Genomic DNA, 25,654 nt, shown 5'->3' with positions numbered 1-25,654 from the left:
ACAAGATCCGTGAACCACCCTCAAAATACACTCCATCTCCCTGGCCTTGTAAAGGATACAAGGCCAATGGTCAAGGTCACCTTTTCTCATGCTGCCATAAGGATCCTTATTTGGCTCGTAGGACATGCGCCCCATCATGTCAGAGGTATTCATACTGGGCTGGTACCCAGGGTTTGGAGTCATGGAATTCCGCTTCTGGAATGTGGGGTCACTTCCATCAGGAAAGGCATCCTGGATCCCAACTGAATTGCTCCTGTTCCAGAATGAACAAAGCCAATTAAACCTCAAAGCAATTTTTCCAATATAATGCAGGACTCAAAGAGTCAATGGCTGGTCAGCCAGGCAGGGGCCCCCCTTGGGCTACACAAGAACTCTGATGCACCTCTCCTCAAGAGTTCCCAAACCATCCACCCAAACTCCTGACCTTACCTCATGCCTGGCAAGGGGGGAATCTGACTGTGTGGTGTGGATGCTGGAGTTGGAGGCTTCAGGTCACCTCCTTCTGCCATGGAACTGCTGGTTGACTGAGGAGTCTGTGGCCCCTGCATAGATCCTGACCCCGCTGTGGACAAAGATGCAGAGTGAGCAGTCTGCCTAAACACACAAATGCCCTGGGAACTTTTTGGAAAAGATTTGTCTTCATAAAGTTAAAGATTAGGACCCTTTTAAGATTAAATAATCCTTCTAAGCAGAGGATCAGAAAGGCTAGGTAATAAAAAAAATGGAAGGTTCTATTGCTCCTTGCTGCTATTTTATTTGGAGAATAGGAATAATGTGACCTCACCAACCTGGTGATTCCTTCAGTCACTGACAGTTTCCCTGACTACTTCTCTTTACTTCTAAGGACATTGTATAACCTATAATGCTGGTGTGCAAACTCCCAGACAGGGAGGTTCCTTCCATCTTTCCCCAAACCCATAGCACTCTTTAGGAGCTCAGGAGCTCCTATCCCCATGCATTCAGCAGTGTCATCACTGAGGTCCAAATGTTCTTCTCTAAGCTGAAGAGCACAGAACTACCAGTAATTAATGTTTCCATTAGTTTCCATTCCCAGCAGCAGATATCCCACTGCTTAGGCCTCCCCAGCTGATGAGTCATCTCAGGAACTCATTATACCCACAGAGGTCAACAGCAGGGCACGTGTGTTTACACCCACCTTCCAGGCGCCCTGGCCTTCCTTCCCTCCCCAGGCTTGCCCTGGCCTCAGCCTCCTCTCAGAAAGGAGGGTGGGCAGAGGCACTCCCAATGGAGAGTTCCATTCATATCCCTTCTCCACCCCCCTTTCTTCCCATTCATTACTAATCTCATCTCCCTGGGGAACCCAGGGCGCTAGTCTGAACTGCATTCTAAGGCACTGACATCAGTGGGCCAAAGCTCCCAGATGGCCCTGCCTCACTGCCATTTGTCAGTTTTCTTCACTCTTTGAATATCCCTCCCACTCACTAGTTTACAAACATGTAGCAAGATGCCAAGTCCATAATGAAAATTAAAACTTAAAGGCTGCTGCAGACCACTTCCCAAGGGAATCACCACTACCCGCTCTTTCATGGGCCAACCCATTAAGCCCTGTGGTAGGACAGGGGACAGCACACATCCCTGGCATCTTCTCTTACACTGGAGGCAGGTACTACTGAATAAGGACCCTGGACCCTTGAAAGCTACCAGGGCAATCAGCCCTCAGCCTTGGAAGCACCCAAACAGTCCATCCTTACCAGGAGAAGGAGGCTGGATCTTGGGCTGGGACTTCTTGGAATCAGCAGCTGCAAAGATGTCTGGGGGAGGGTCTTCTCCCCGTTCAATCTTGCACTCAAAGGCATAGAGACACTGGATATACTGCTTTTTCAAGGAACTGGCAGCACTGCTTGAGGTGCCCACATTGAGGTTGGTTGCAAGTTCCCTCCATTTTTTATTCTTGTTGACCTGTACAACCAACCAGAAGAGTTCACCTGGTCATTCTGTTAAGCTCCAAACCACTGGGCTGCCACATACTCATCTCTTGTGAGATCACAGTCCTGGGTTAATCACAAAAGTTAACCTCACTTGGAGGATAGTCCATAAGAATTGTTAAATCCATGTCTGGTTTCATTCTATCCTCAACACCCTCCATCCACAGATCACTGCAACCACAAGGCACCATGTACTCAAAAAAAGGTAAATCTTTTGTCACCATTATTAGAGAGAATAGAATTCAGAAGACATGGTCTTTACACAAGAATATTGCTTTTAAAAATGGCATGCAAATCACCTTCAAAATCCAAATCCTATTTTAAATGCACTAATAAAAGGTAACATTTATTGGGTATTTGCCGTTTATCAGGCATTACTCTAGGTGCTTTATAAACATCAATGCATTTAATCCCAGGTGAAGGTACTATTATTTCTCTTTTGTAAACGAGGAAGTAAGGTATAAATGGAGTCAACTGATTTAGTCACAGGCTAGTAGGTAGCAGAATCAGATTTTAAACCTAGGCCATCAGGCTTCAGAGCTCATGCTCTAATCCTGACACTGAAATGTTTCCTTATGAGAAATTCTTTTATAAAGTGACGATTCTTGTTGTATATCAACCACCACCTGACTTATTTTGTTAAAGTGTGGGTTTTCATATCTAATTTTCTCTCATTTGTAGGGAGTGCAGGGCTCCAAATTTGACATTTTTGTGTCACTGTTCTTCTGTATCCAGTGACTACAGGCCTCTTTCCCTCACCAGTCACTGTCCTGACTATCCAAGAGATGCTCAAGGTCCCATGACTTCTTTTGTGTCTTCCTAAGAGTTAGCCTAAAGTGTTTTTTTTTTTTTAAACTTTTAATTGTGATTTGGGTGTAAATTTTACATAGAAAATTGTTTTTCCATTCAACAACTCACACACACTGTTTTCTGATATTCACTGTAATCCCCACAATGTAACAGACTCTTCCCACCTTCCTTGTATTTACCGTTTCCTATCCCTCCTTGACTACTAACCAGAAGCCTGGCGGTTCAAACCCACCAGCCACTCCTCGGAAGGAAGGTTGGATAATCTATTTCCGTAGCGATACCACCCCAGAAACCCAAGGGGGGGTTCGCTATGAGTTGGGTCTGACTTGACGGCACATAACAACAAATCCCTCCTTGCCTTCTGAGCTTTATCCCTGGGCAAATGCTACCCTTGTGATCTTTATGGGTAATTGTTCTAATGAGTGCCTACCTCCTTGATGTTACTGTTCACCCTATTGGCCTATATACTATATGGCTGAAAGTTGAACCACTGAGGTTAAGTTTGGTTTTAGGCCTAAAGGGTGTCTAAGGGCCATAGTCTTGGGGGCTTCATCAGTCTCTAATATACAAGTAAGCTTGGTCTTTCTTGTTTTTGCGTTCCACATTTTTTCTCCAACTCTATCTGGGACCTCCTATTGTAATCCTTTTCAGACCAGTCAGCAGTAGTAGCTGGGAACCATCTAGTTCTTGTGGTCTCAGGGTTGTGGAGGCTGGGTTTCACATGGACTATTAGTCCTTTGGACTAATTGTTTCCTTGTGTCTTTGATTTTCTTAATTTTTCTTTGCTCTGAACAGGGATGGCCTACAGCTCTGCTTCCTTTCCTCAGTCTCAGGGCACACTGACTAAGACCATTACCCAAATGCTCCCTGTAATCAGTATTTCTGCTCCAGCTGGGCAGGTGTCCCTCTTCATGTACCATTATACATATTGAGCAGCCCAGGGGCCTGAGCAGACATTTGCTTTCCAATCCCAATCCACAAAGAAAGTTCAAAGTCCTGTTAGCAAAAAGAAATGTGGTAAGGAAGTTCAGGAGGAAAATGCAGACAGAAGGGAAGTGACCAAGAATACTTCCCAGAGTGGGCCAACACCTGAGCTGAATCTTTCAGGTTAGAGACGGCCCCAGGGGAAGGGGAGAATTCCAGGCTCTCTGCCACCTCCAGGCCATGAGAGCCAGACTACTACAATAGTCCCTCCCTCCACCTAAACCTTACTAATCCTTCAGAGAAGCTCAGCACTCATCTTTTGCTTTCTCACAGCCTTCACAAACTAACTTATAACAGCACTCTTCCTCCTCTGAACTCTGTCTTTAGCATTTAAATATATCATAGCATCTACTTGGTATGGCTCTTCTAGCCATGGTCTTTGTGACTCCCATCAGAAGAGTGGTATATTATATTATTATTATGTGCTGTCGAGTCGGCCCCGACTCATAGCGACCCCTCCTTGGGTTTCCGAGGCAGTATCACTATGGAAGTAGGATTGCCCAACCTTCCTTCCGAGGAGCGGCTGGTGGGTTTGAACCGCCAGCCGTCTGGTTAGCAGGCAAGTGTCTTAGTCACTATGCTACCAGAGCTCCCAGAAGACTGGTAGAACTATGTAAATGTAAGGTGCTGGTGGCCCATCAAGGGGACTGGAAAGCTTGTGAGTGATGTAAATAAGGTACATGGCACTCTTATGGAAGAGGGTGAGGGCCAAAGAGAGGTGTGCATAGCAGAGGGGAGGTTTTCCTGATCGGAAAGTTATATCCTGAGAGGTCCTGAACCTGAATTGTAACCTGTTACTTCCCTAACTAACTCCATAATTATATTGTCTACGAGTTCTGTGTGGCCATTGCAATGAATTAATGAACCCAGCAGAGAAGTAGAGAGTACCCTGGGAAGGACAGGTGGTATCAGAATTGGTAAAAAGGATGGAGAGTGGTGACATGTCTGATTTCTGCCTTATGGGAAGCAGCTTCGCCCCTCCTCATGAAGTTAGAGGAGGTCAGAGGGGAATGCTGCTTCCATGTTTATTTTGCAGGTTTGCATTCTTTTCTAAACTGGAAGACAGGCCCAGGTTTCCAAATTCCTTCTGTACCTCATTCTAGGTTCAGTGATCCAGAAAGCCACCTACCTGATAATAAGCCAAACTTAACCCAATGCCCTGTGGGAACTCAATACGAGGGAGAATGGCGGGAGTAAGTCAGGGTCACCTCAGGAGCCTTCTGTGGCTCTGCTTCCCACGCCAATTATGTGGCAGTGTGCACGTGTCTTGTTTTGTTTTGTTTTCCTTTGTGGGGGAGGGGAGTAAAGCCTGAAGGAAGAAGGAATTCATAACTGACTGCTGGTTGGCTTCATTCCAATCACTTTCTTTTCTGCTGGTGACAGCTGTTTTCCTCTTCTGATTTAGAAGGTTTGGAATAAGTCCTTCCCTGCCACGCCTCCCCGAGCTCAGCCATAAACCCTGACCCAACAGCAGACTCCTCCTGGTCTGGTGACTCCAGAACACACAGGAGGAAACAACTTGCAAGGCACACAGCGTGCTGTCCGCCAGCATTGTCTCACCTGTTTGTCTCCTCCCTCAGCTGAGTCTAAAACAAAACCATAAGGTATCAGGACAGAGGCAAAGCTCAGGGTGGAGTCAGGTTCAGAGGTTTTCAGCAACAATTAATCCACTCACTTAAAGCTTCCATACAGAGGAATTAAACATATAATTTCTCACCTACTTCTTCCTCTATAAATTATTTCTATTAAATAGATTCTGAAATCCTATCTCCACTGGGACGCTTCCTAGGTAGAAAGGGTCTAGCTGTCCCTGTATCATCTTGCAGGCTAATTTTATGTGGCTGAAAAGGTGCTGAAAGCTTTATGTTTATTGTCTCTAACTTTTGACAGTCTAGCAGGGTAAATACTGTCTCTACTTTAAAAATAAGAGCTCTGGTAGCATAGTGGCTAAAGCACTTGACTGCTAACCAGAAGGCTGGCGGTTCAAACCCACCAGCCACTCCTCGGAAGGAAGGTTGGGCAATCCTACTTCCGTAGTGATACTGCCTCGGAAACCCAAGGAGGGGTCGCTATGAGTCGGGGCCGACTCGATGGCACATAACAACAACAACTTTAAAAATACAAAAACTAATAAGGCTCATAGTGGTTATACACCTTCATTGAAATCATGTATGTTGTAAGTGGTTAAAACAGGATTCACAGCCAGGCTCATCTCTCCAAACCCTTCCCTTGTCTACTATGTTAAACTGTTTCCTATAGAATCAGAATGCCCACAGTCTTTCTCTATCTTTGTACCCCAATGGGACTTTAGATACACAGTAAACTTAATGCTAACACCTCATACCACACCACCAGGAAGGTCTCAGCCTTCCGCCTTATTTTCTGGAAGCTCTGTGTCCCCTGGTCTGTTAGCGTGTTACTCAGAGAGCAGGAGTGGGTTATGTCCCTGTGGGATGCACTGTACCACATAAAGGCAATGAGTACTTGTTGAAATCATAGAGAAAGGCAAGTGCCAGGTATTCACCTGAGTCAATCCACCAATCTCCTTCACAGATACATAGAGGCGATAGAGGTCCAGAGGTTTCCTGCCCACAGCAGGCAGATTTGTCATGCCCATGGCCTTCTCTTCTGTGAAGGCCAGATAACGGTCCACCCACATCTTTCTCTCAGGTTCACCACCCAGCTCATACAACTTGGTGATCTTCTCATTGGTTGTAGTAGAGGAACTGGATTTCTGGAAGGAATAGGTAAAAATCCATAGGAATGTGTCAGATTCAAAGCTATGCTCAGAAGTCCCTTGAATAGGGCACTGCATTTTACTCTGAGGTGGTCACTAATATCTGCCCTGCCTTCACAAGGTTAAAGGGCTAAAAGGGAGCCAGATTTTCCTTCTGCAAAGGACACCTACTAACCATATACCATGTACTGGGTGCTGTGATAGATGGTTCTGCATATTAGGTATTATAAACTGTCCCCACTTTTTAAAGATTTTTAAAGGAAAAAGGTCCATAAAGTCAATGTCTACACTCTCACATCATTTAAGTGGCAGGACCGAGTATCAAACTCTTGTCTATTTCACATCAAAGCCACTACTAATATCACATTAGTGAGCTCTAGTGGTGTAGTGCCTAAGGCATCTGACTGCTAACTGGAAGACTGGTGGTTCAAATCCACCAGCTACTCCTTGGAAGGAAGACTGGCAATTTGTTTCTGTAGAGATACCACCACGGAAACCCAAGTAGGGGTTGCTATGAGTTGGAACCGACTCAATGGCAGTGAGTTTGGTTTTGTTTGGAACACTACATTACTACCCAGGAGCTTGGACACACTTTTATAGACTGTTTTAGAGAGAAACTCTTCGTCTCAGGAAAGTATCTCCCACCTGGTTGAAAGACTTAAGGTATCATCCTATCCAAGACTGGAAAAATGGCTGAAAAGGTCTGTGAGCCAGAGGTGAAGATCCACAGGAAGGAGCAGGTATGGTTTTTATTTTCCCTACTTTACAGACAGGGGAAATGAGGTGTGGTAAAGGACAGAAATGCATTAAATGACCCAAATGCTGAGCAGGTCTCCAGGCTGCCACCCAGCTTATAAGGCAGCATAACCAGGACCAATCTATGTAGGGTCAAGGATAGACACAAACTCTATTCATCTCATCTGCCTCTTAATACAACACAAGAGCACCAACCACTCCTGCTATTATGAGTGAGATCCAGAGAGAAAAGAGCAACTAGTTGCCCATGGCACATACCACTTACAACTGTTCAAATACAGGGGGCAGTTTCCCAGAGGGCACTAGCCAAACAGAGAATTTACATTCCAGTGACTGGCATAATTGACAACTATAAGAACATCATGTCATTTAAATTAAGACCTCTTTGGTGGTGCAGTGGATAAGGGACTTGACTGCTAACTAGAAGGTCGGCGGTTCAAACTTACCAGCTGGTTCATGGAAGGAAGACTGGGTAATCTATTTCCATAGAAATTTACAGCCTTGGAAACCCAATGGGGGTTGCTGTGAGTTGGAAACGACTCGGTAGTGAGTTTGATTTTTTTTTTAACCAATCTTATTCTTGGGAGCTCCGGTAGCGTAGTGCCTAAGGCACTTAACTGCTAACCAAAAGGCTGATGGTTAAAACCCACCAGCCACTCCTTGGAAGGAAGGTCAGGCAATCTACTCCTGTAGTGATATCTTCTTGGAAACCCAAGGAGGGGTCACCAGGAGTTGGGTCTGGCTTGACGGCACATAACAACAACAACAATCTCACTGCCATCGAGTCAGATTCAACTCACAGTGGCTGGTGGGTCTGAACCGCTAGCAGTCAAATGCCTTAGGCACTAAGCCACCAGAGCTCCCCCAAAACTAATTCAATGAGCTATTATCCTGGGACTCTTCACGATAGGAAGAGGAAAAGGATGGCACTCAGGGTCAAAGGAGTTAAGACATAATTTGTTACCTTGGATTTGGATTCTGTCTTGGGTGTCCCATCTGCCTTGTTGTTCATTTTGGGGGCTGGAGTTAACTTGACGTCGCCAAGGCCCATCATCTCTGGACTGGCTGCCATCCCTACAAAAGAGAAAAAAATTCTCAAATCCAAAATGTTTAGCTGTAACCACAAGATCATATTGGAAGAAATCTCTGAGGTAAGCAAAGACTAGAATTTACCTGCTGAATTGTTGGCCATGGTTCCACCCATGGGATATGGGGGTCCCTGAGGGTTGATCATGCCAGCCATACTATTAATCCCTTGTCCATAGGGAGGTCCAGTTCCCATCATACCTCCTTGATTCATATTAGGGTAGCCTGGTGGCCTGAGGAAGAAGATGGAGAGTGAGAGAGAGGCAGAGTTGGTGACACTGTGCTTTCAGATTTAGACTTTAGGGTTGTGTGAGCCAACATCATTAGGCTTACAAGGAAAAAGATTATGGGTCCCTAAAACAAAAGCTATTATTACCTTTTACCTCATCACAAAGGGTTCTAAGGGGGTTCAAACTCCAAACAGAAGATAGCTCAATTTTAAGAGCTATATTCCTTAAAGAATAGAGCCCCAGGTCTACTGAACCTTTTAAGTACTGCCTCCCTCTAAGCCATCTCAGAAGCTACACTGTGTTTCCATTAAGAGCATATCGTAACAAAAGGCCTAGATTAAATGTTCAATTTTACCACTCTGTCATAATAAACCTAAACTAGACTGGGTTTAGTTTTAAATGGGTTTCCCTCATTTTTTATAGCTTTGCATTCTTTCATGATGGGCCTACTGCAAACTCTGCACTCTCATCACTTTGAAGTTCTACCAAAGCCCCTTATCTACCTTGGTTCACTTTAACAGCTGTAGGCACCAACAGAAATCAGTTCTTGAGTAATAATGGGCCACTAAAGTCAATGGCCAAGAAAGAAGAGATACATTTTCAAGGCATTAAACTAAATCACGTGAACTTTCTGCACTTTAGCACCAGTGAGACATCCAACACTCAACTAGTTCACATTCTCACAGAGAATAGCAGGAGAAATGGCAAACAATCTACCATCCTCCATTTCTCACCCCACAGACCCAAGTGATGTGCATCATTAACAATCCTTTTGGAATCCAACATACTGAACAGCAGGAATGAAGAAACCACTTACTCTGAAGACTTATTTTACTAATCAAAATAGTCTGTGTTTTATAAAAGTCTTTATATTTGATATTTGGTCATGTCAAACCTGAGACTACCTAGGGATCAGCACTTTTGTTGTGCTTTTCACTGTAAGGAACCTAGTTCTCTGAAAAGCTCTCAATAAAATGCTCATTTACTAATGAGACATAGCTTAGCATCCAGAAGCATCTCAAAGATCTGAATGACCTTACAATTTATTTCCTTGTACCGACACCTTCTCTTCTTCAAGTCTTACCTGTTTTGGATAGAGTTGGCAGCAACATGCATGGCAACAGCAGTTTCTTGAGTTTTCCGGTTCATACCCCCTGGTGGGGGACACATCCCTGACCCAACCTGAGGTGGCATATTGGCCATATTAGGGCCATAAGGCCGGTTGCCCATGGAGGCGTGAGTCATTCTCCCTGGAGGGAGGGTGCCATAAGGTGGGATGCCAGGCTGCCCATGCATTTGACCTCCAGCACCCATAGGATTCATGCTTCCAGCCATTCCTGCACTGGGATAGTTGGCATTGGACAAGGCATTATAGTTTGGCTGCCTGGTGTAGCCTCCTGGGTGAGGAAGGAGGAGAGAAGATGCAGAATTTGGTTAGTGATTTACTAGCAAACCACTAGTTGATTTACTATCAAGTAGACACTAGTTGATTTACTATCAAGTAGACACTAGTTGATTTACTTTCAAGTCTAAAATTCCAAAAGTAATAAACCACAAGAATCATTTAATATTTGGTCAGGAAAGAGATCAACTTCATGGTAGTCTTTACCTCAAAAAGTGAAGGGAAGGCCAGAATATTAAGAGGCAGACTTCAGTCTTCCTCTCATCTTAGACAGTACAGAGCAAAGCTGGCTTCACTGCTAAGCAGGCCCTTCAACTCCCAGAGGGATTCTCTTTTCTATATACTCATTTTGCTTTCTTTCCCACACTCTGTGCAAGATATTCAGCTTTAGGTTGGTCTAGGATTGATTTTGAGCAAGAGTCTTTTCTATTAGGACTTACTTAAAAAATAATAGTAATAACCAATGGCTAACATCTATTAAGTATTCTAGGAGCTCTGGTGGCATAGTGCCTCAAGCACTTGACTGCTAACCAGAAGGCTGGAGGTTCAAACCCACCAGCCACTCCTCGGAAGAAGGTTAGGCAATCTACTTCTGTAGTGATATGGCCTTGGAAACCCAAGGAAACTCACTAGGAGTTGAGTCCGACTCAACGGCACATAACAACAACATTAAGTATTCTATGCTCAGTATCGGGCTAAGCAACTTATCCCTATTTTACAGATAAAACAGGTTCAGGGAAGTTCAAAACTTTCTCTGGTGGAAGAGTAGGTAGAGACAAAATTCAACTCTACCCAGCCCTACTTCAGGGTCTGGGCTTGGTAGAGTCAAGGCAAAGGTCAGTCCTATTCTTAATACCCAGATGGCAGCCTATCAGACTAGAAATCATTTTTTCCTTTCAACTTTATCTACTCCGTACAAGATGAGGGTAGTATACTCACCTTGTGGGCCATACTGAGCCCCTTGGGGACCATAACTCCCCATGGAGTTCTGCTGGTAGGAGCCCATGCCTGTGTGCATCTGTCCTCCAGAAGGCTGACGAGGAGATAAGGCTGAGCCGGGCTGTGGGGAGCTATACTGGGGCATCTGGGGGTTCCTCTGCATGTAACCTGTTTGTAGGAAGTGTCCATATATAGTTATTGTTGCTGTAAGCAATCATTACTTTGGTATAATGGGAACAATGCTCTCCTTTATCCTGGGACTTCATCACCAATATTTTCTTAAGCAGCTACTTGCACTGAATTGCTATGTGATTTACTATATATTCATGTGGCTTTTTAGACAACCCTCTCAAGTGACCCAGCCATTAACCAGTGTATGCCAATTGTTTCTACTAAATGGAAGCTTGGAAAGACAAAGAGCAATGACAGAAATCAAAATGTAAATATTTAAAGGATAAAGACTCAATGCTGAATCTTCCATACCAAATCAGGTACAGTGTAGGGGGAATCTACTGAAACCCAAGCAATCATTAAGGAAGAAAAAGTAACTGTTGGGTCATGTAATTCTGGAGCTACCAACATGGCCAAGTCCACTCTAACTTTACAATTTCCTCTAGGATAGTCTTAAACCCCATGGTCATACAATTCTTCAAAAGTTATTGCACAGAACACTCTGCCTCAGTGCCCCACCCTGCAGGCTCTCACCTCGATCTTGGGCAATGCTTGATTGGTTCATGGAAGGATGCATGATGCTGTCTGACTGGCCACTGGGCGGCCGAGGTGGCATCTGGTTACCTACTCCAGACAGAAAGAAGTAAGCCAATCGTGGCTAATGCTGTAAATTCTAGATGAGAGGTCAATTCAGAGCTGGAAATGGCTCCTGAGGGGGACCAAGAACCTCCTGCCTCCCTTTTCCAAATGCTAATGGGAAGTTACCCAGACATTAATTAGGGATGCTCTCTTTGTTAGTGGAAGACTGGGGCCCCCAATGGGGGGGGTCCCCTTTCCCTCCCACCAAAGCCCCACACTTGAGGGTACCTGGCACTGCAGCAGGTGAGAGTGGTCCTGAGCGAGACGGAGCAACACTGGCGGGAGAGCCAACAGGGGACGGAGAGGGGCCTCGGATGCCAGGCAGGTGAGGGGAAGTATGAGGAGAGAAAGGAGACTGAGCTGGATTACTTTGCTCTCCTTGGCTGCTGGAAATCCCTGATGTGCTCACTCCAGGGCTCAGAGCTCCTTCTGTCCCCATGGGGAGATCATCTATTGAACCAGACAGATCCTGAAACATATACACACAAGGACATGGATTAAACGTGGGCATCAGACATAAAAATCATTTTTCAACAATTTTACTACACATAGCATTTTCCTTAAACAACCAGGAACAAAAACACTAAACACATTAGTTATGACATTCTAGTTTACATATAGTAAACTTTCTGTAAAGGGACATATACTAAACATCCCAGACTATGTGAACCATGTAGTTTGTTGTAACTACTTAACTCTGCCATTCTAATATAAAAGCAGCCATAGACAATACATAAATGGGCATGGTTGTATTCTAATAAAATTTTATTTATAAAAACAGGTAGCTGGCCTACAAGCCATAGCTTGCTGACCTCTGCTCTATCCCCTCAGAAGCAGAGGTGGCACTTTCATCTTCTTTCCCAGCCCTAAGTTCTACAGTCAGAAGAGAGCAGCTCTTTCAGTGAGACTTCACTTCTTTTCCTATAGGGAAACTTTACAAATTGCTGCCAGGATGACACCAGGAGCTATAAGAGAATGTTAACAAGTTTGAGCAATGTTCACAGACTCCCCTTTCCCCAGATTATAATAACCTTCCATTTACCAAGGACTCACTCATTCCAAGTCACCGTCCTTGGCAACACAAGAGGTAGAGTGTAAAGAAAGGACACATTACATGGAAAGACAATTCTCTAACTGCTAAGAAGGTCTAGTACTATATTTCTAACACCTGGTCTACAACAGAGAAAAACAAATGTTTGCTAGCTGAACAAATCCAGTTTTTCCCCTCAGTTTTAACTCTGTCAGTGAGAATTTGGTATTTATTTGGGAGCTTTGCTTGTCTTGAATTAACCAAAGAGTTCACTCTCGGTCAGCAAACTAAAAGATTAGCAACCAGGAGCTCAATATGAAAAACATTCACCTGGAAAATGCTTCCTCCACCCCCATATTTTCATTTAATTCTCTAACAATAGCATTGACTCAACATCATGCATTAACTTCAGGCTGGGAACTATATCCCAAAGAAAAGATGAGAGGTCTGGATAAAAGTCCAGGTCTGGGCAAACTCTGATACTTAAGTGGATTAAAAAAAAAAAAAAAAAAAGAGTTCACTTATAAAAAAAAGAGTTTGCTTTAAGAGAGATATCTGAAGAGGAAGGAGGTCCAAGCTGGTGTGATTTGATGTAAATTCTACTCCTATTCCCACAAATAAGCTTACCTTGGAAAGTTCAGTTCCTGGTGACTCTGATCCTGGAGTCTGACAATAACACTAGAAGTCAGAGGGCATCTCTTAAGCATTTCCCCCAAGTATTCAGGCTGGGTGGATCTTCCATAAACCTATTAGTTACTTTTCTAGGCTAAGAGTGTTTCTGCTGAGTTCTATGGGAACAAAGCTTACTCTGAAGGCAAAGTAGGTAGGTAGGTGTGTGTTTGTGTCTGTGTCCAGCTCTCAATGTTAGCTGAGAAGTGAGAAAACACAAGTTTTATTGTTGATAAGAAGACCTGGTATATTATAGTATGCTTTGAAAACAGAATTAGAATGAACTCCAGGGTAGGATGGAACAAAGAGGCCCGCCTTTAAGTAACACCAAAGGATCTCTTCCCTCTCAAAGGATTAAAGTACCTGGAAGCTATAGAGAACACTGGGTTTATCCTAAGAGAGGCAAGGGATTCCTTCCCTGTGTTGAGGGCTAAGCTGTACCAGGGACACCTGGCCTCTGCGCTAAGGAGATCAAACTAGAAGAGACACCAAGATGACAAGAGAAGCCAACTGTGTAGGCCAGAAAAGGTTTCAAAAGCCACTTGTTAAGCCCTACAGTCTGTAACAGAAACCACAGCCCAATGCTCTGTTAGGGACTAGTAGGATTTCTCAAGAAGCTGTGGTGGTATAGTGCCTAAGGTACTTGACTGCTAACCAGGTTGGTGGTTCATATCCCCCAGCCATTCCTCAGAAGGAAGATTGGGCAATCTACTTCCGTAGAGATGTTGTTGTTGTTGTTATGTGCCCTCGAGTTGCCCTGACTCATAGTGACCCCTCCTTGGGTTTCCGAGGCATATCACTACGAGGCGGTATCACTATGAGGCAGTCTCACTACAGAAGTAGATTGCCCAACCTTCTTTCTGAGGAGTGGCTGGTGGGTTTGAACTGCCAGGCTTCTGGTTAGCAGTGAAGTGCCTTTGGCACTATGCTACCAGAGCTCCTGGAAACCCAAGGAGGGGTCCCTGTGAGTCAGAGACAACTTGATGGCACATAACAATAACAACAGGTTTCCTCATGCATTTCTTTCAACAGTCTCTATTCCTTATTAAGCTGCCAGCTTCTGATAATAAGAGCTACTAGCTTGCAGGTTATATGTCCAATTCACTGAGCAAGTAGCAGAAACTGGATGTGAACCCAGGTCTGCCAGTCCCCAAGCTTTTGCTATTTCTCTCCATTATGTTGTGATACTCTATGAATGAACTAAGGAAAAAGCATCACGCCCTTGAGTCAAGGGACCAAGTCCAGGCTTTTGGTACTTATTGGTATGACCCTGGGTAAGCTGACAAGGAGCTGGGCTTCAGTTTTCTCACTTGTACAATGAGAGAGCTGGAGAAATCTGAGTGTGTGATGCCCCGAGGCATATGCATGAGACTCCATTGGCACCATATGGTCGAGACCAAAAGTAGAGCAGCAATACTCTGGAATGGGAGATTCAACAATATACGAGTAGCATCAGATATGAAACATACTTATCAGTCCCAGTGATTAATCATGGTAAATTTTTTTTTTTTTAAATCAGGAATGGGCGCAGAGGTAAGGGGAGAAGTCTCCCGAAGTTATTCACTGGGGCACAGGAAGCTGATGAACAGTCCAGCCTGAACAAGGTCTGGATGGCCCCCTTCTATCTCCATGAACAGATAATGCTCTGAACTCCTTGTCCTTTCACTGCATAGGACACACCTCTGCTTTCTACCCTACAAAAAGCCAGTTTTTCAGGTCTTTTGTTCCACAAAAAGCCGGATGTCTGGTTGTTGAGTCAGACTTCAATGTGCCTAACAAGTTCAGTTTTCTACAACACTTATCATAAAGAAAAAGTTCAATCAATCCAAGCCTTGTTCCCTGGTGGGGATTCATCTTTGGCATTTGAGGACTCTCAGGTTCTCGGCTCCACCAAAACAGCCCACCTGATAGGTATCTTCTGGAAGGACTGCTGAAAGAATTGTAGCAATGCCCCTTAAGCGGAAAGACCTCTTTTCCTGGGTTCACTCTCCTTTAAGCATAATTCTGCTGAGAGATGGGAGGTGAGGATTAGCTCACTCAGTGCCCTGCCAGTTCCAAGGAAGCAGCAGGGCCAGAGAGAATTTCCTCACGTGTTTCCAACGTGTTTCATGCATTTTATTGCTCATCTACCATGCAGATCAAAAGCGCTGGAGCAGGTCCAACTATTTCACACAGAATCTCACACTCCAGGCTGGCTACAGCCCTGAAAGCCTTCGTTTCTTCACTTGAAATACTGCCCAATGTTATTTTGGGATGTGACCTGATAGAGGAAGCCCAAAGGGACTCCATGACGATAACTGTTCCAGCTGTGATTGGTTGCCCAGCCCCAGCAAATGCCAGCATGGGTTTGTCAAGCTCTGCTGACAAACAGGACACTCAGCAGCTAACACCTTCTCTTCACACCACAACAAAACCATGCCTGAAATCACACAGTCCATACCTCATTTGAGGGGAAGATGGGGGGGGGGGGGCTTTGGTGCTCTCACAGGAAGGATCGCAAGTTCTAACATGAATTGGCTGCCGGGTAGAATACATTTTCAAACAGGAAGATACCAGATCAGAGTTAGAGGGGAGTTTAAATGATCTCCTGTTAGAGCCTTGAAAGAATGATATCAGTTCATTTTGCTGAGCAGATTAAAGAACAGCAACTGGCAAGTCTAAAGAAGGTGCTCATGGCAATGTTCAGATTCAGGGTTTTCCCATAAATTTGGCTGATCTTGAGGAATGGAGCTTTCATTAACCCCCAGATGGAGTTCTCGCATCCTTTCAGTTGTGAACAGCTTTTGCCGAACTGTGGTGATTACTAGCAGATAAACCATCTACCAAGAGAACCAGGTAAATTCTATACACATGCTGGTAGTAAGATTTTTCATTTGTTAGGTGGTAAGAACCTCACAACTCAGGCACATCCTCTTATATGGCAATCCTAGAATGAAAAATGTCCAAAAGCACAGACTGAAATGACCAAAGCTCCATCAGCAATCTCCCAGGTGGTAGTTTTTTCCCCAGCCTTGTCTAAAAACTCGACAGTCATGGCATGGGGCTGTTTCCATGCTGGAGAATGGGAAGAAATCCTAAAGAACATAGAAGAGATAGAGAAACAGAATGCTTGAAGAAAGGCAGTAGGTAGGGCAGGAGGCAACAGCTTTAACAAACTTCAAGGAAAAAGGACTAACGCAAACTTAACTGCTTAGCAACTAACTACTTATGGCAAATACAAAGTTTTGGGAAGACGTGGTTTTCCATAAAGCCTTCCTTAAGCAATGTATTTTGGGAGATAGGAGTGGGTGGGAAGAGGCTACTTCTAGGAACACTTCTAAAAACATTTCAATACAATAAAAGTTCAGTCATAGGTTCTCTTTTTTTTTTCCCCCTTCAGTCTTTGCTAAATGCTAAGAAGGGTGATCTGACCCACCCCAAACTGGTAGGGACGCCAGTTCTGAAATTGCTGCATCATTGTTCCAAGGAGTGGTCTTCAGGTAGCAGGCTAGCCAGTGTTGACTGAACTGCCAAGAATGAATCAACACACAGAACAGGTTGCCTCTTACTCCTGATGGTACCTCTAGGTCAAGGGTTAAGTAAGTGGTAAAGGGGAGGAAAAGACACACACACATTCTTTTAGTTTAGGACCAAGTTACTCTGGTGTAGGCCAAGCACACACACTGCTCAGAATAGCAGAAACAGCTCCAGTAAAGGCTCAGAAAATTCTATTTCCTATCAACCCTCTTCCCTGTGCCCCCAAGTCTCAAAACTTCTTTGAATCCTAGAAACCACCACATAGTATGAGACCCCCCACCAAACTCCCTCTTCTTTTTTTCTACAATAGGCCATTGTTCTGGGGATAATGGATCATTCTTTCCTGTACCTTCTGGCTGCCTGGTGGGGAATGCACAGCAGAGAAGGGTCAGTCTCTTCTTGTCTCCATAATGCTTTTCAGGGGCCCATCTCCAAGAGGAAATCCCTATATATGTCAGAATTAAGAAAGCAGGCTCTGGGAGACCAAATCTCCCAATTCAAAAGATGTTGGAAAGAACAGGAGGGAGTAAAGCAAGTCCCTTTATATATCTTCCTCTTGAAGGGAAGCAAAATTGACACAAATATATGACTGCCGTGGACTCAAACTTAAGCTAAGTGGTTGACTCACATTTAACTCTCACAATCATCTTCTGATGTAGGTACAGTCGATTCTTATTCAGATTCTGTATTTGTGAGTTTACTTACTCGCTAAAATTTATTTGTAATCTCCAAATCAATACCCAGAGAATATGTCTGCAATCATTTTAAGTGCATGCAGAGAGGAGCAAAAAACTTGAGTCACCCAATCATCTCATTCCCAGCTAAGGTTGAACAAGGCTGGATTGGTATTCACTAATTCAGTGTTTGTGGCAACTTTATAGAACATAACTACCATGAATAACATGAATCCACTGTATCATTTCTATTCTAGCAAAGCAGCAGCAGGCTTAAAAGTTTAATGACATGCCCAAGGACTGAGAGCTATTTAACAGAAGAACTGGAGTTCAAATCCCTATTATTCACATTCTAAAGGCCTGCACTCTTTCCATCAGAAGGTGGAAGCTTGCCATTATCAAAGCCTGGTCTCCACACATCGATGGAGGTAAGGCAACAACCACCAGTCTCTGGAATTATCTATGAGTGATTAGCTACATGACTCTGCATGACCTAACCTCACCAAAGCCCGTTAGCAACTCTACAGAAGGAAAGACTAACATCAGATAATCTCACTCTGTAAATATAGGAATACCTCATTTTGTTGCACTCTGCAGATGTTGTGGGTTTTTTTTTTAATCATTTAAAAAAAGGAGGTTTGTGGCAACCATGTGTCAAGCAAGACTACTGGCAACCATATCTCTAACAGCATGTGCTCACATCATGTCTCTGTGTCACATTTTGGTAATTCTCACAATGTTTCAAACTTTTTCCTAATGCTATTGCACACTTAATAGACTACAATATGAGGTAAAATAATTTTTATATGCACAGGGAAACCAAAAAATTCACGTGACTCACTTTATTATGATACTCACTTCATTGTGGTGGTCTGGAACCAAACTTGCAATATCTCTGAGGTATGCCTATATGATGGTACATGTTTTTTTCTTTCCTAGCCACTGTTCCTATACCTTTCATGATTTATTTCAAATCAGCCCTTTCCCCTACAAAGAAACCTGTGAGAGTTAGAACTTGAGGGGACTGCCTTGTTTTTCTGGGTCTTGCAAGTTTTCCACCTTTGACAGGGTGCTTACTACTTTTCATTGTTCTCTATTAGGAATCCTACCTCATATAAACACCCAGTGATTTCTTCTCTGATAGGTTTCCACCTTGCACAGGTTCCAGCTTTCACAGGTTTTACTGTGTAATTCCCTTTAACTTAAACCTACTTTTTCTATGCTAAGGGTCACAGTACTTTTTCTCACTCCTGGTTTTTTTTTTGTTGTTGTTGTTGTTGTTGGGTTCTGAAAAGTGTACTTAATGCACAGCAGTAGGATGGGGGATGAAGGTAAGTGAAGGGTGAACAGGTTGAGGGGACTAAGAATCTAGGGAAACAAGCAGGAAGTTAAGTTTCATGAAGACAGATGTCCATCTCTGCCAGGCATTCAACTTTTTATCCTATTATCAAGTACAGGGGTGAGGCTCAGAGAGAAGTCAAACATCCCAGGCCTCTCGATGGACTCATCTCAAGTGATTTCAATCCTCATACCTCCTTACCCAGTCCTGCTACCATCCTTCTCAACTGCAGGACAACTGTGCCTTATTTTGGTGTCACATTCCCAAACTACAAGATGGGAAAGCTCCTTTATGGAAGCAGAAGCCAAAGAAGCTTCAAACCCCTGTCCACAGCCAGGCTGACAACAGGGCAACAAACTTTTCCTTTAACATGCTTCAGTTTGGCCAATTTCCCAGCTACTCAAGAACAGAACTGGGTGGGAAGATCTATCACTTAAAGATGTACTATTAAGTACAACTACTACAGATCACAACTGTTTTTCAGTTTTGGGAACTTCAAAGAAGAACACATCTTTCTAGGAGCAGTTGAGGAATCCACAACTTCCAGAGTGAGCAGAGATCCACTAGCCATCCAGCTAAACCACGGACTTTAAAATGAGATCACAGGACAATTTTCTGGCCTCTTAGTCAAAGGCTCCTCTAGGACCTAGTGTTGCAGAATCCAAGTGCAGGACTGATGACACTATGCTCTATCTGCCCTCTCTCCCACTAGAGCCTGTGGGAGCAGAACAAGACCAGGCTGTATTCTCTTATGTTCTTAGTGACAGAAAAACGCCAGGCACACAAAAAGCAGGGAGCTCTGGTAGCGTAGTGCCTAAGGAACTTGACTGCTAACCAGAAGGCTGGCGGTTCAAACCCACCAGCCACTCCTCAGAAGGAAGGTTGGGCAACCTACTTCCATAGTGATATCATCTCGGAAACCCAAGGAGGGGTCACTGTGAATCAAGTCCAACTCAACAGCACATAATAACAACAGCAACTCAAAATCACCCTTTTCAGACTCCATTTCTGTAAGTCTTCTATCTTTCCCTTGATCTTTATCCCTCCACTCCCCTAGGTGCCTGAATTCTAGACCTCCACACTGAAGGAGAGACTCCTGGATGCTGCTGTCATGGGAACTAGCTCTCTTATCTAAACTGAAAAGTGCAACCTCCAAATGGGCCTTCGGCATTTGGGTAAGAGCTATTGCTAGAACTGCCGTGCAGGAACAAATTCTGGAAAGGAGGCTATTGGGAGGTGGGGCTCTGTGTCACTGCAGAAATTTCAGGCTAATTGCAAAAAGCCAAGAACCTTCTGTTCTAATCTACCTCAGCAAAATCTCTTGAGGTAGGTCTGACCCTTTGGACAGAGGCTGAAGCTATGCTGAGGTGAAGAAGGGAAGATGAAATACTGCTAGACTGGTTGCATTCCTGCGATGGGAGCCCTTGCAAACAGCCAGCTCGGCCACTGCAGCAGTCATTGATTTTCCAGGGGTCGATATTCTGCTCCTACAGATCTGCTTGGCTTGAGGTTTAATCACATCGAGTGCTTCTGCTCAACACCTCACCTGCGTTTCCCCTCCCCAAACCAATAAAACAAACACCGAACACAATGAGAGCTGGCAATGGATAGATGAGCTAGTGATCCCACAGCTGGACCCTCTCCCAGAGAAATTCTAGGCATAAGCTAGATGGAAGTAAATACAAGAGAGAGGGAGCCAAACCTGTATGGAGTAGCCCTGAGAAACAGCAGGGACAGACAGACCTACGGGCCCTAGAGAACCATTTAATCTACTGTGGAAAGTCCCTATCCCCATACACATCCATCTAAAAATTGTGAGATTTTACATTAAAATTTAGGTTCCCAACTTCTTAAAAACAAAAGAAAAGAAAAAGTAGCAACTCTTGGAACTCCCAGTAGAAGATCCTGTAACCAAGTAATTGGTTGAAACCATGCTCTCCAGTTTGTCACAGTCCCTACCAGGCCTGTATAATAACCACGTTACTTGCCTGATCAGCTCTGCATACACCACCCCCTGCTTCCTAGAGGTTTTTCACTTAGACCAGGGGAGAGTGTCTCATCCAGTCAGAAACCACTCCTGGTCAAAAATGTACAGTATTTTTTGAGGGTCACTAGCTAACAGACTCAAGTCTGAAAAAGAATGAAATTGGGCCAGAGTTAGAGCAGCCAAGAGCAGTGCATATTTATGGAATAGGGCTGTTCTAATCCCAGCAGGAAACAAGAGTGCTGTAAAACTAGAAAACGCAAAGTTAGGAACCCCCTACTTTTCGAAGTCTCTCTGTTAGGAAGGCCTACCATACAGGAGCTTCTTCTATGCTCATGATCATCAGCTACAATTCTAGAACTTGAGCAAGGAGGGTATGAACGAGAGGAAAGGAACACAGAAAAGAAGGTAGTGTCCTGGGTATGAGAAATGTAAGGGGAGGGTGCTGCCTTACACTTCCTATCACCCGACTCTTTCTATACAGTAAGGCTGGCTGCCCCTCAGAATGAACAGCAAGCAGAAAGCAAGCAAGGATATAATGCTTATTAACTGGGGAAGGCAAGGTTCCAAAAAACCGGTTGCCGTCAAGTGAATTTCAACACATAGTAACTTTACAGAATAGAGTAGAACTGCCCCATAGGATTTCCAAGGCTGGGCTAGGTGGCTTCCTTAGTTTGGTAGCTAAAGCCATAAATGTATGTTCATTAGCAGTCTTCCCTACCATGGTCCACTAGTCTAAATAAAATCCAGAGGAGTAGAACAAACAGATCTGAAGATGGAGAGTGAGTAGAAGCCTAAACCAGAAAAGACAACTATCAAACTCCAAAAGGACAACACTAGAACATGTACCAGTTTCACAAGAGCTTTCAGATAGAATGCTCCAAGAAATGAGGGAAAAAAGAGCAATTCTGTACTTCATTTATCAGGTATTCTAATACAGTCCACACCAAAGGGTCCCCTGGGCCAAGTCTGAAAGATCAGATTCTTACTCTGGCCTAGGAGGGCCCTATTAGTTTCTGTTAAGAGTGGCATTTCTAGGTGGACAAAACTTATTTCCTTTTCAAAAGGCTCAAATATCCTAAAAAAGGCACACAAAACTATACTTCTTTGGGCTGGCTTTCTGAATTTGGTTGGTCTTTTTATAGAAGGTCAACAGCAGAACCCAAGGTATGTACATCAGAGGTAATCTCCTAGCCAGCAATGCAGGTTATGAAAGCACCAACAGGAGAGAAAAGGGCAAGAAGGAAGCCATCATCAGGCAACTGAAATCTTCTATATATTACTCAAGAATTTCAGGAAATTCTAGTTTTTGAGAGGTTGTCCCTTCTAAAGGAAACTTTCTGGACCTAAACCCAGAAACTAAAGTATCACTATCTTTGCCTAGGCATCCTTCTTCCCTTTCGCCAAAGAGAATATGGAAGACAAAGTCTTTGTTTGCTAAATATGGTGTTCTCCCTTCTTTTAGAAGATCTTTTTGTTGAAGCAGGGGTTGGTCCAAATAGTAAAAGCATTGGCCTGGAAGTCAAGGAACTTTATGTTCTCATTTACTGAATTTACCCTTTCTGGGACTTGGTTTGAGGGATGGGAAAGAAATAGTGGAATGGTTATGTTAGAGCTAATGTGGTGAGTACTTCGTGGACTGGCTTATGTTGTTTCCATTCTATCGTTTTCCTAAATGAAAAGGTTAGAAAGCTAAAAACTACACTCCCAAGAATCCCTTCTATATGGGTTTTAGATACAATCCACGTTCTGCTAATTAGAAGACTTAAGAGATTAGATCAAAGTGTGGGAGAGACCATATTTTTGCCTCTTTCAGTAGTTTCTGCATTTTGGTTTCATCTTCCAGTTATCTGGGTAGTGGTTCCAGTGGCAGCAGCTGCAGCTTCTTGAGCCTCCCAACAATTTTGTAAACCCCAAATTTCCTATATTAAATCCCTCTGTATTAAACATACCTAGGATTTAGTGCAGAGATCATACTACCTGACACAGCATTATCAGATGATCCTAAAGAATAGTTGTGAAGCGGAGGGGGACAACAGAAGTACAGGCATACCTTGTTTTATTGTGTTTCACTTTACTGTGCTTCACAGATATTATGTTTTTTTTTTTTTAAAACAAATGTAAGGTTTACAGCAACCTTGTGTTGAGCAAGTCTGCTGGCACGATTTTTTCCAACAGTATGTGCTCACTTCAGGTCTCTGTGACACATTTTAGTAATTCTCACAGTATTTCAAACTTTTTCATAATGCTACTGCACACTAAATAGACTATGGTATAGTGTAAACATAATTCTTATATGCACTGGGAAACCAGGAAAATAAATAAATAAATAAACAATATAAAAAATTGTGTGACTCCCTTTATTGTGATAGTACTTTATTGTAGTCTAGAACAGAACCTGCAAATCTCTGAGGTATGCCTGTATGCACAAAGCATATTCCCTGGAGAATGGACAATATGGGGAGCCTTAGACCTTCAAATACATTTGTGTCCTGGACAACATCCTTCATTTCTTCCTTTCTCACAACCTCCTGACATTTCCTCCTCCCATCCCAAGCTCCAGAGGATTGAACTGCTCACACAGGATGTAATGTCAAGTTAGCACATGCTTTCCTTTCTAGCCCTTTACTCTGTGTAGGCTGCTACTCTGCTGAGGATGGTATTACCTGCCCAACTCAAAATAAGTATTCTCTGACTTTCAGGGAAGCTTGGGTTAGAAAGGGTACCAAGTATATACCATCCCCAGGAGTAGGAAATAAGTTTTTGAGCTCCAAGCATAGGAGAACCAGACCACACTAGTCCTAGCATAGCACCCCTGTATGGCTAATAAGTGAGTACAAGTTTGGGCTATACAATTTCCCAACTGATTTCCTGATACCAATTTCTGGTCTAAGTAAAGAACCACCAGTTTTCTGTAGCAGGGATGAGGATAAACTGAAAAACAAGGTCAAATCCAAATGATGTGCTTGATGAGAAGGGGATACTGACAGCCAGTCTTCAGTAGGGCTGACTGACCTCAGGAACTATCACAGTAGAAGTAAAGCTCACTTGCTTTTCAGATTGATGTTGTTAAAAAGAAAACAAAAGGTTCCAGCAAGAGGAATCTGTGTGAGACACACAGGCAGGAAGCAGAGCTGAGCCACCAGCGACTAGAATAGAAACAGGAAATGGGCCCAGGAACAAGCATATTGTAATCTGCTGCAAGCAGCACAGGCTCCAGCAGGCACCAGGCAGTATCAGGGCTAAAGCAGCATGACTAAAATGGAGAAGCGGATTGGCCAGCCCTGCCAGAGAACCAGTGTTCTACAGAAACGACATTATAGCCAACAACCTGGGCAGATATAACTCTGGGGGTGGTGGTGGTGGTGAGTGGTGGGGTTCTCCTATACTTGGAGCTTAAAAACATATTTCCTTCTGCTGGGGGGTTCCTTTTCGAGACTCTGTGAGATCACCTGAGCTAGAATTCAAGGAGAGCACAGACACATGGTTAAACAGAAAAAGAGGAGGTCACCAACCTCAGAACAGTCCAGCTTCTCCGTGCCGAAACTGCTGTGCTATTTCTTTTATCTCTTTAAAAACAAATTATCAAAAATCTAAGTAAGGATTGTTGGGCCCTTCTTCCTTCTACCATAAAATGGGATGAAAAGGAATAGAAGTAGTAGAAAGTCAAAATTCTTTAAACATTCCAATTTGTTAAGCCTTGAGAGAATTTCAAGGAAGAATGTCTCTTCCTCAATAAATACAGACAACAAAAAGCTGGCCCCAAGCTAAGACTTCCATACCACTTGCCACTGAGTCAATTCCAACTCACGACAACCCCACGTGTGTCAGAATAGAACTGTGCTCCACAGGGTTTTCAGTGGCTGATTTCTCAAAAGTACGTTGCCAGGTCTTTCTTCTGCGGTGTCTCTGGGTGAAATCAAACTTCCAGCTTTTAGATTACCTCATTAACTGTGTTTGTACCTCCCAGGAACTCCTAGGCTCAGAAAGGTAAAAGGACTAGTCAACAAAGATTTCACAAAAACCTGCCTTGCTAGGCACAAAAAAGGTAGGTATCAGATACAGGCCTTAAACAGACATATCACCAGAATGCTATGGCAACATGAAGAAACTGCTAGGTGTTGAAGCCAAAGTAGAAGCTTACTAAGTACAAAAAAATTTAAGTGGGGAAACATCTTATACAAAAGGACCGTGGCAAGAAGGACTGAGAGCTGTAAGAAATACTTAATTTGAAAATAAGAGCATGATTCAAATCCCGGCTGTGACCTTAGTTTCTCCACATGTTAAATGGGAGCGAGTGCTCAGTACATTCAGATTCCTGCGCTCTTTTAGGACGTTTACTGCTGTTGTAGGTAGTGCCTATCTCAGCCTTTCTTTTGCCCTCTAATATTCAGATCCTACAGGAACAACATAACTCCTTCACGTGTCCCCTTTCCAGACCACTGTAACACAAGCTCTCAGAGCCCAAGAATATTGCAGAAGTAAAACATGAGAGCTAATAGATACTATGTTGAAAGAAATCAAAAGGCATTCTCCTTTACATTTAGAAAAAAATGGCTCAGAAACTCAAGTAATAAAGAACATCTATGGATAACATAATAGACATTAAAAATCTTACTCCTGTTCACCACATTCTAAGCATCAGTAACCTCCACTCCTACCTAACACAAGAAGAAACAATTGTAATCTCAATCCTTAACAGAAACTAAGCACATAAGCTAACCCAGTGGGTGTCCTTGCCT

The 25,654-nt window shown here is 43.6% G+C and overlaps 1 protein-coding gene across 1 annotated transcript in view; it reads right to left on the bottom strand.

Annotated features, from left to right (window-relative positions):
- Positions 1-25,654, bottom strand: part of ARID1A (AT-rich interaction domain 1A) — a 76,177-nt gene that overhangs the window by 6,446 nt on the left and 44,077 nt on the right. The window contains exons 5-14 of the mRNA XM_007935780.2: positions 11,929-12,169; positions 11,596-11,685; positions 10,891-11,058; positions 9,634-9,946; positions 8,407-8,552; positions 8,198-8,307; positions 6,265-6,474; positions 1,713-1,920; positions 430-562; positions 81-253 (exon numbers count right to left, since the gene is read on the bottom strand). Of these exons, the coding sequence (XP_007933971.1) occupies positions 81-253; positions 430-562; positions 1,713-1,920; positions 6,265-6,474; positions 8,198-8,307; positions 8,407-8,552; positions 9,634-9,946; positions 10,891-11,058; positions 11,596-11,685; positions 11,929-12,169 (1,792 nt within the window). The remainder of the gene's footprint in view (positions 1-80; positions 254-429; positions 563-1,712; positions 1,921-6,264; positions 6,475-8,197; positions 8,308-8,406; positions 8,553-9,633; positions 9,947-10,890; positions 11,059-11,595; positions 11,686-11,928; positions 12,170-25,654) is intronic.

This window comes from Orycteropus afer, unplaced genomic scaffold, assembly GCF_000298275.1.
Source record: "Orycteropus afer afer isolate SDZICR_OR568_19922 unplaced genomic scaffold, OryAfe1.0 scaffold00031, whole genome shotgun sequence".
NCBI lineage: Eukaryota > Metazoa > Chordata > Mammalia > Tubulidentata > Orycteropodidae > Orycteropus > Orycteropus afer.
This window is presented reverse-complemented; position numbering and strand designations above follow the sequence as displayed.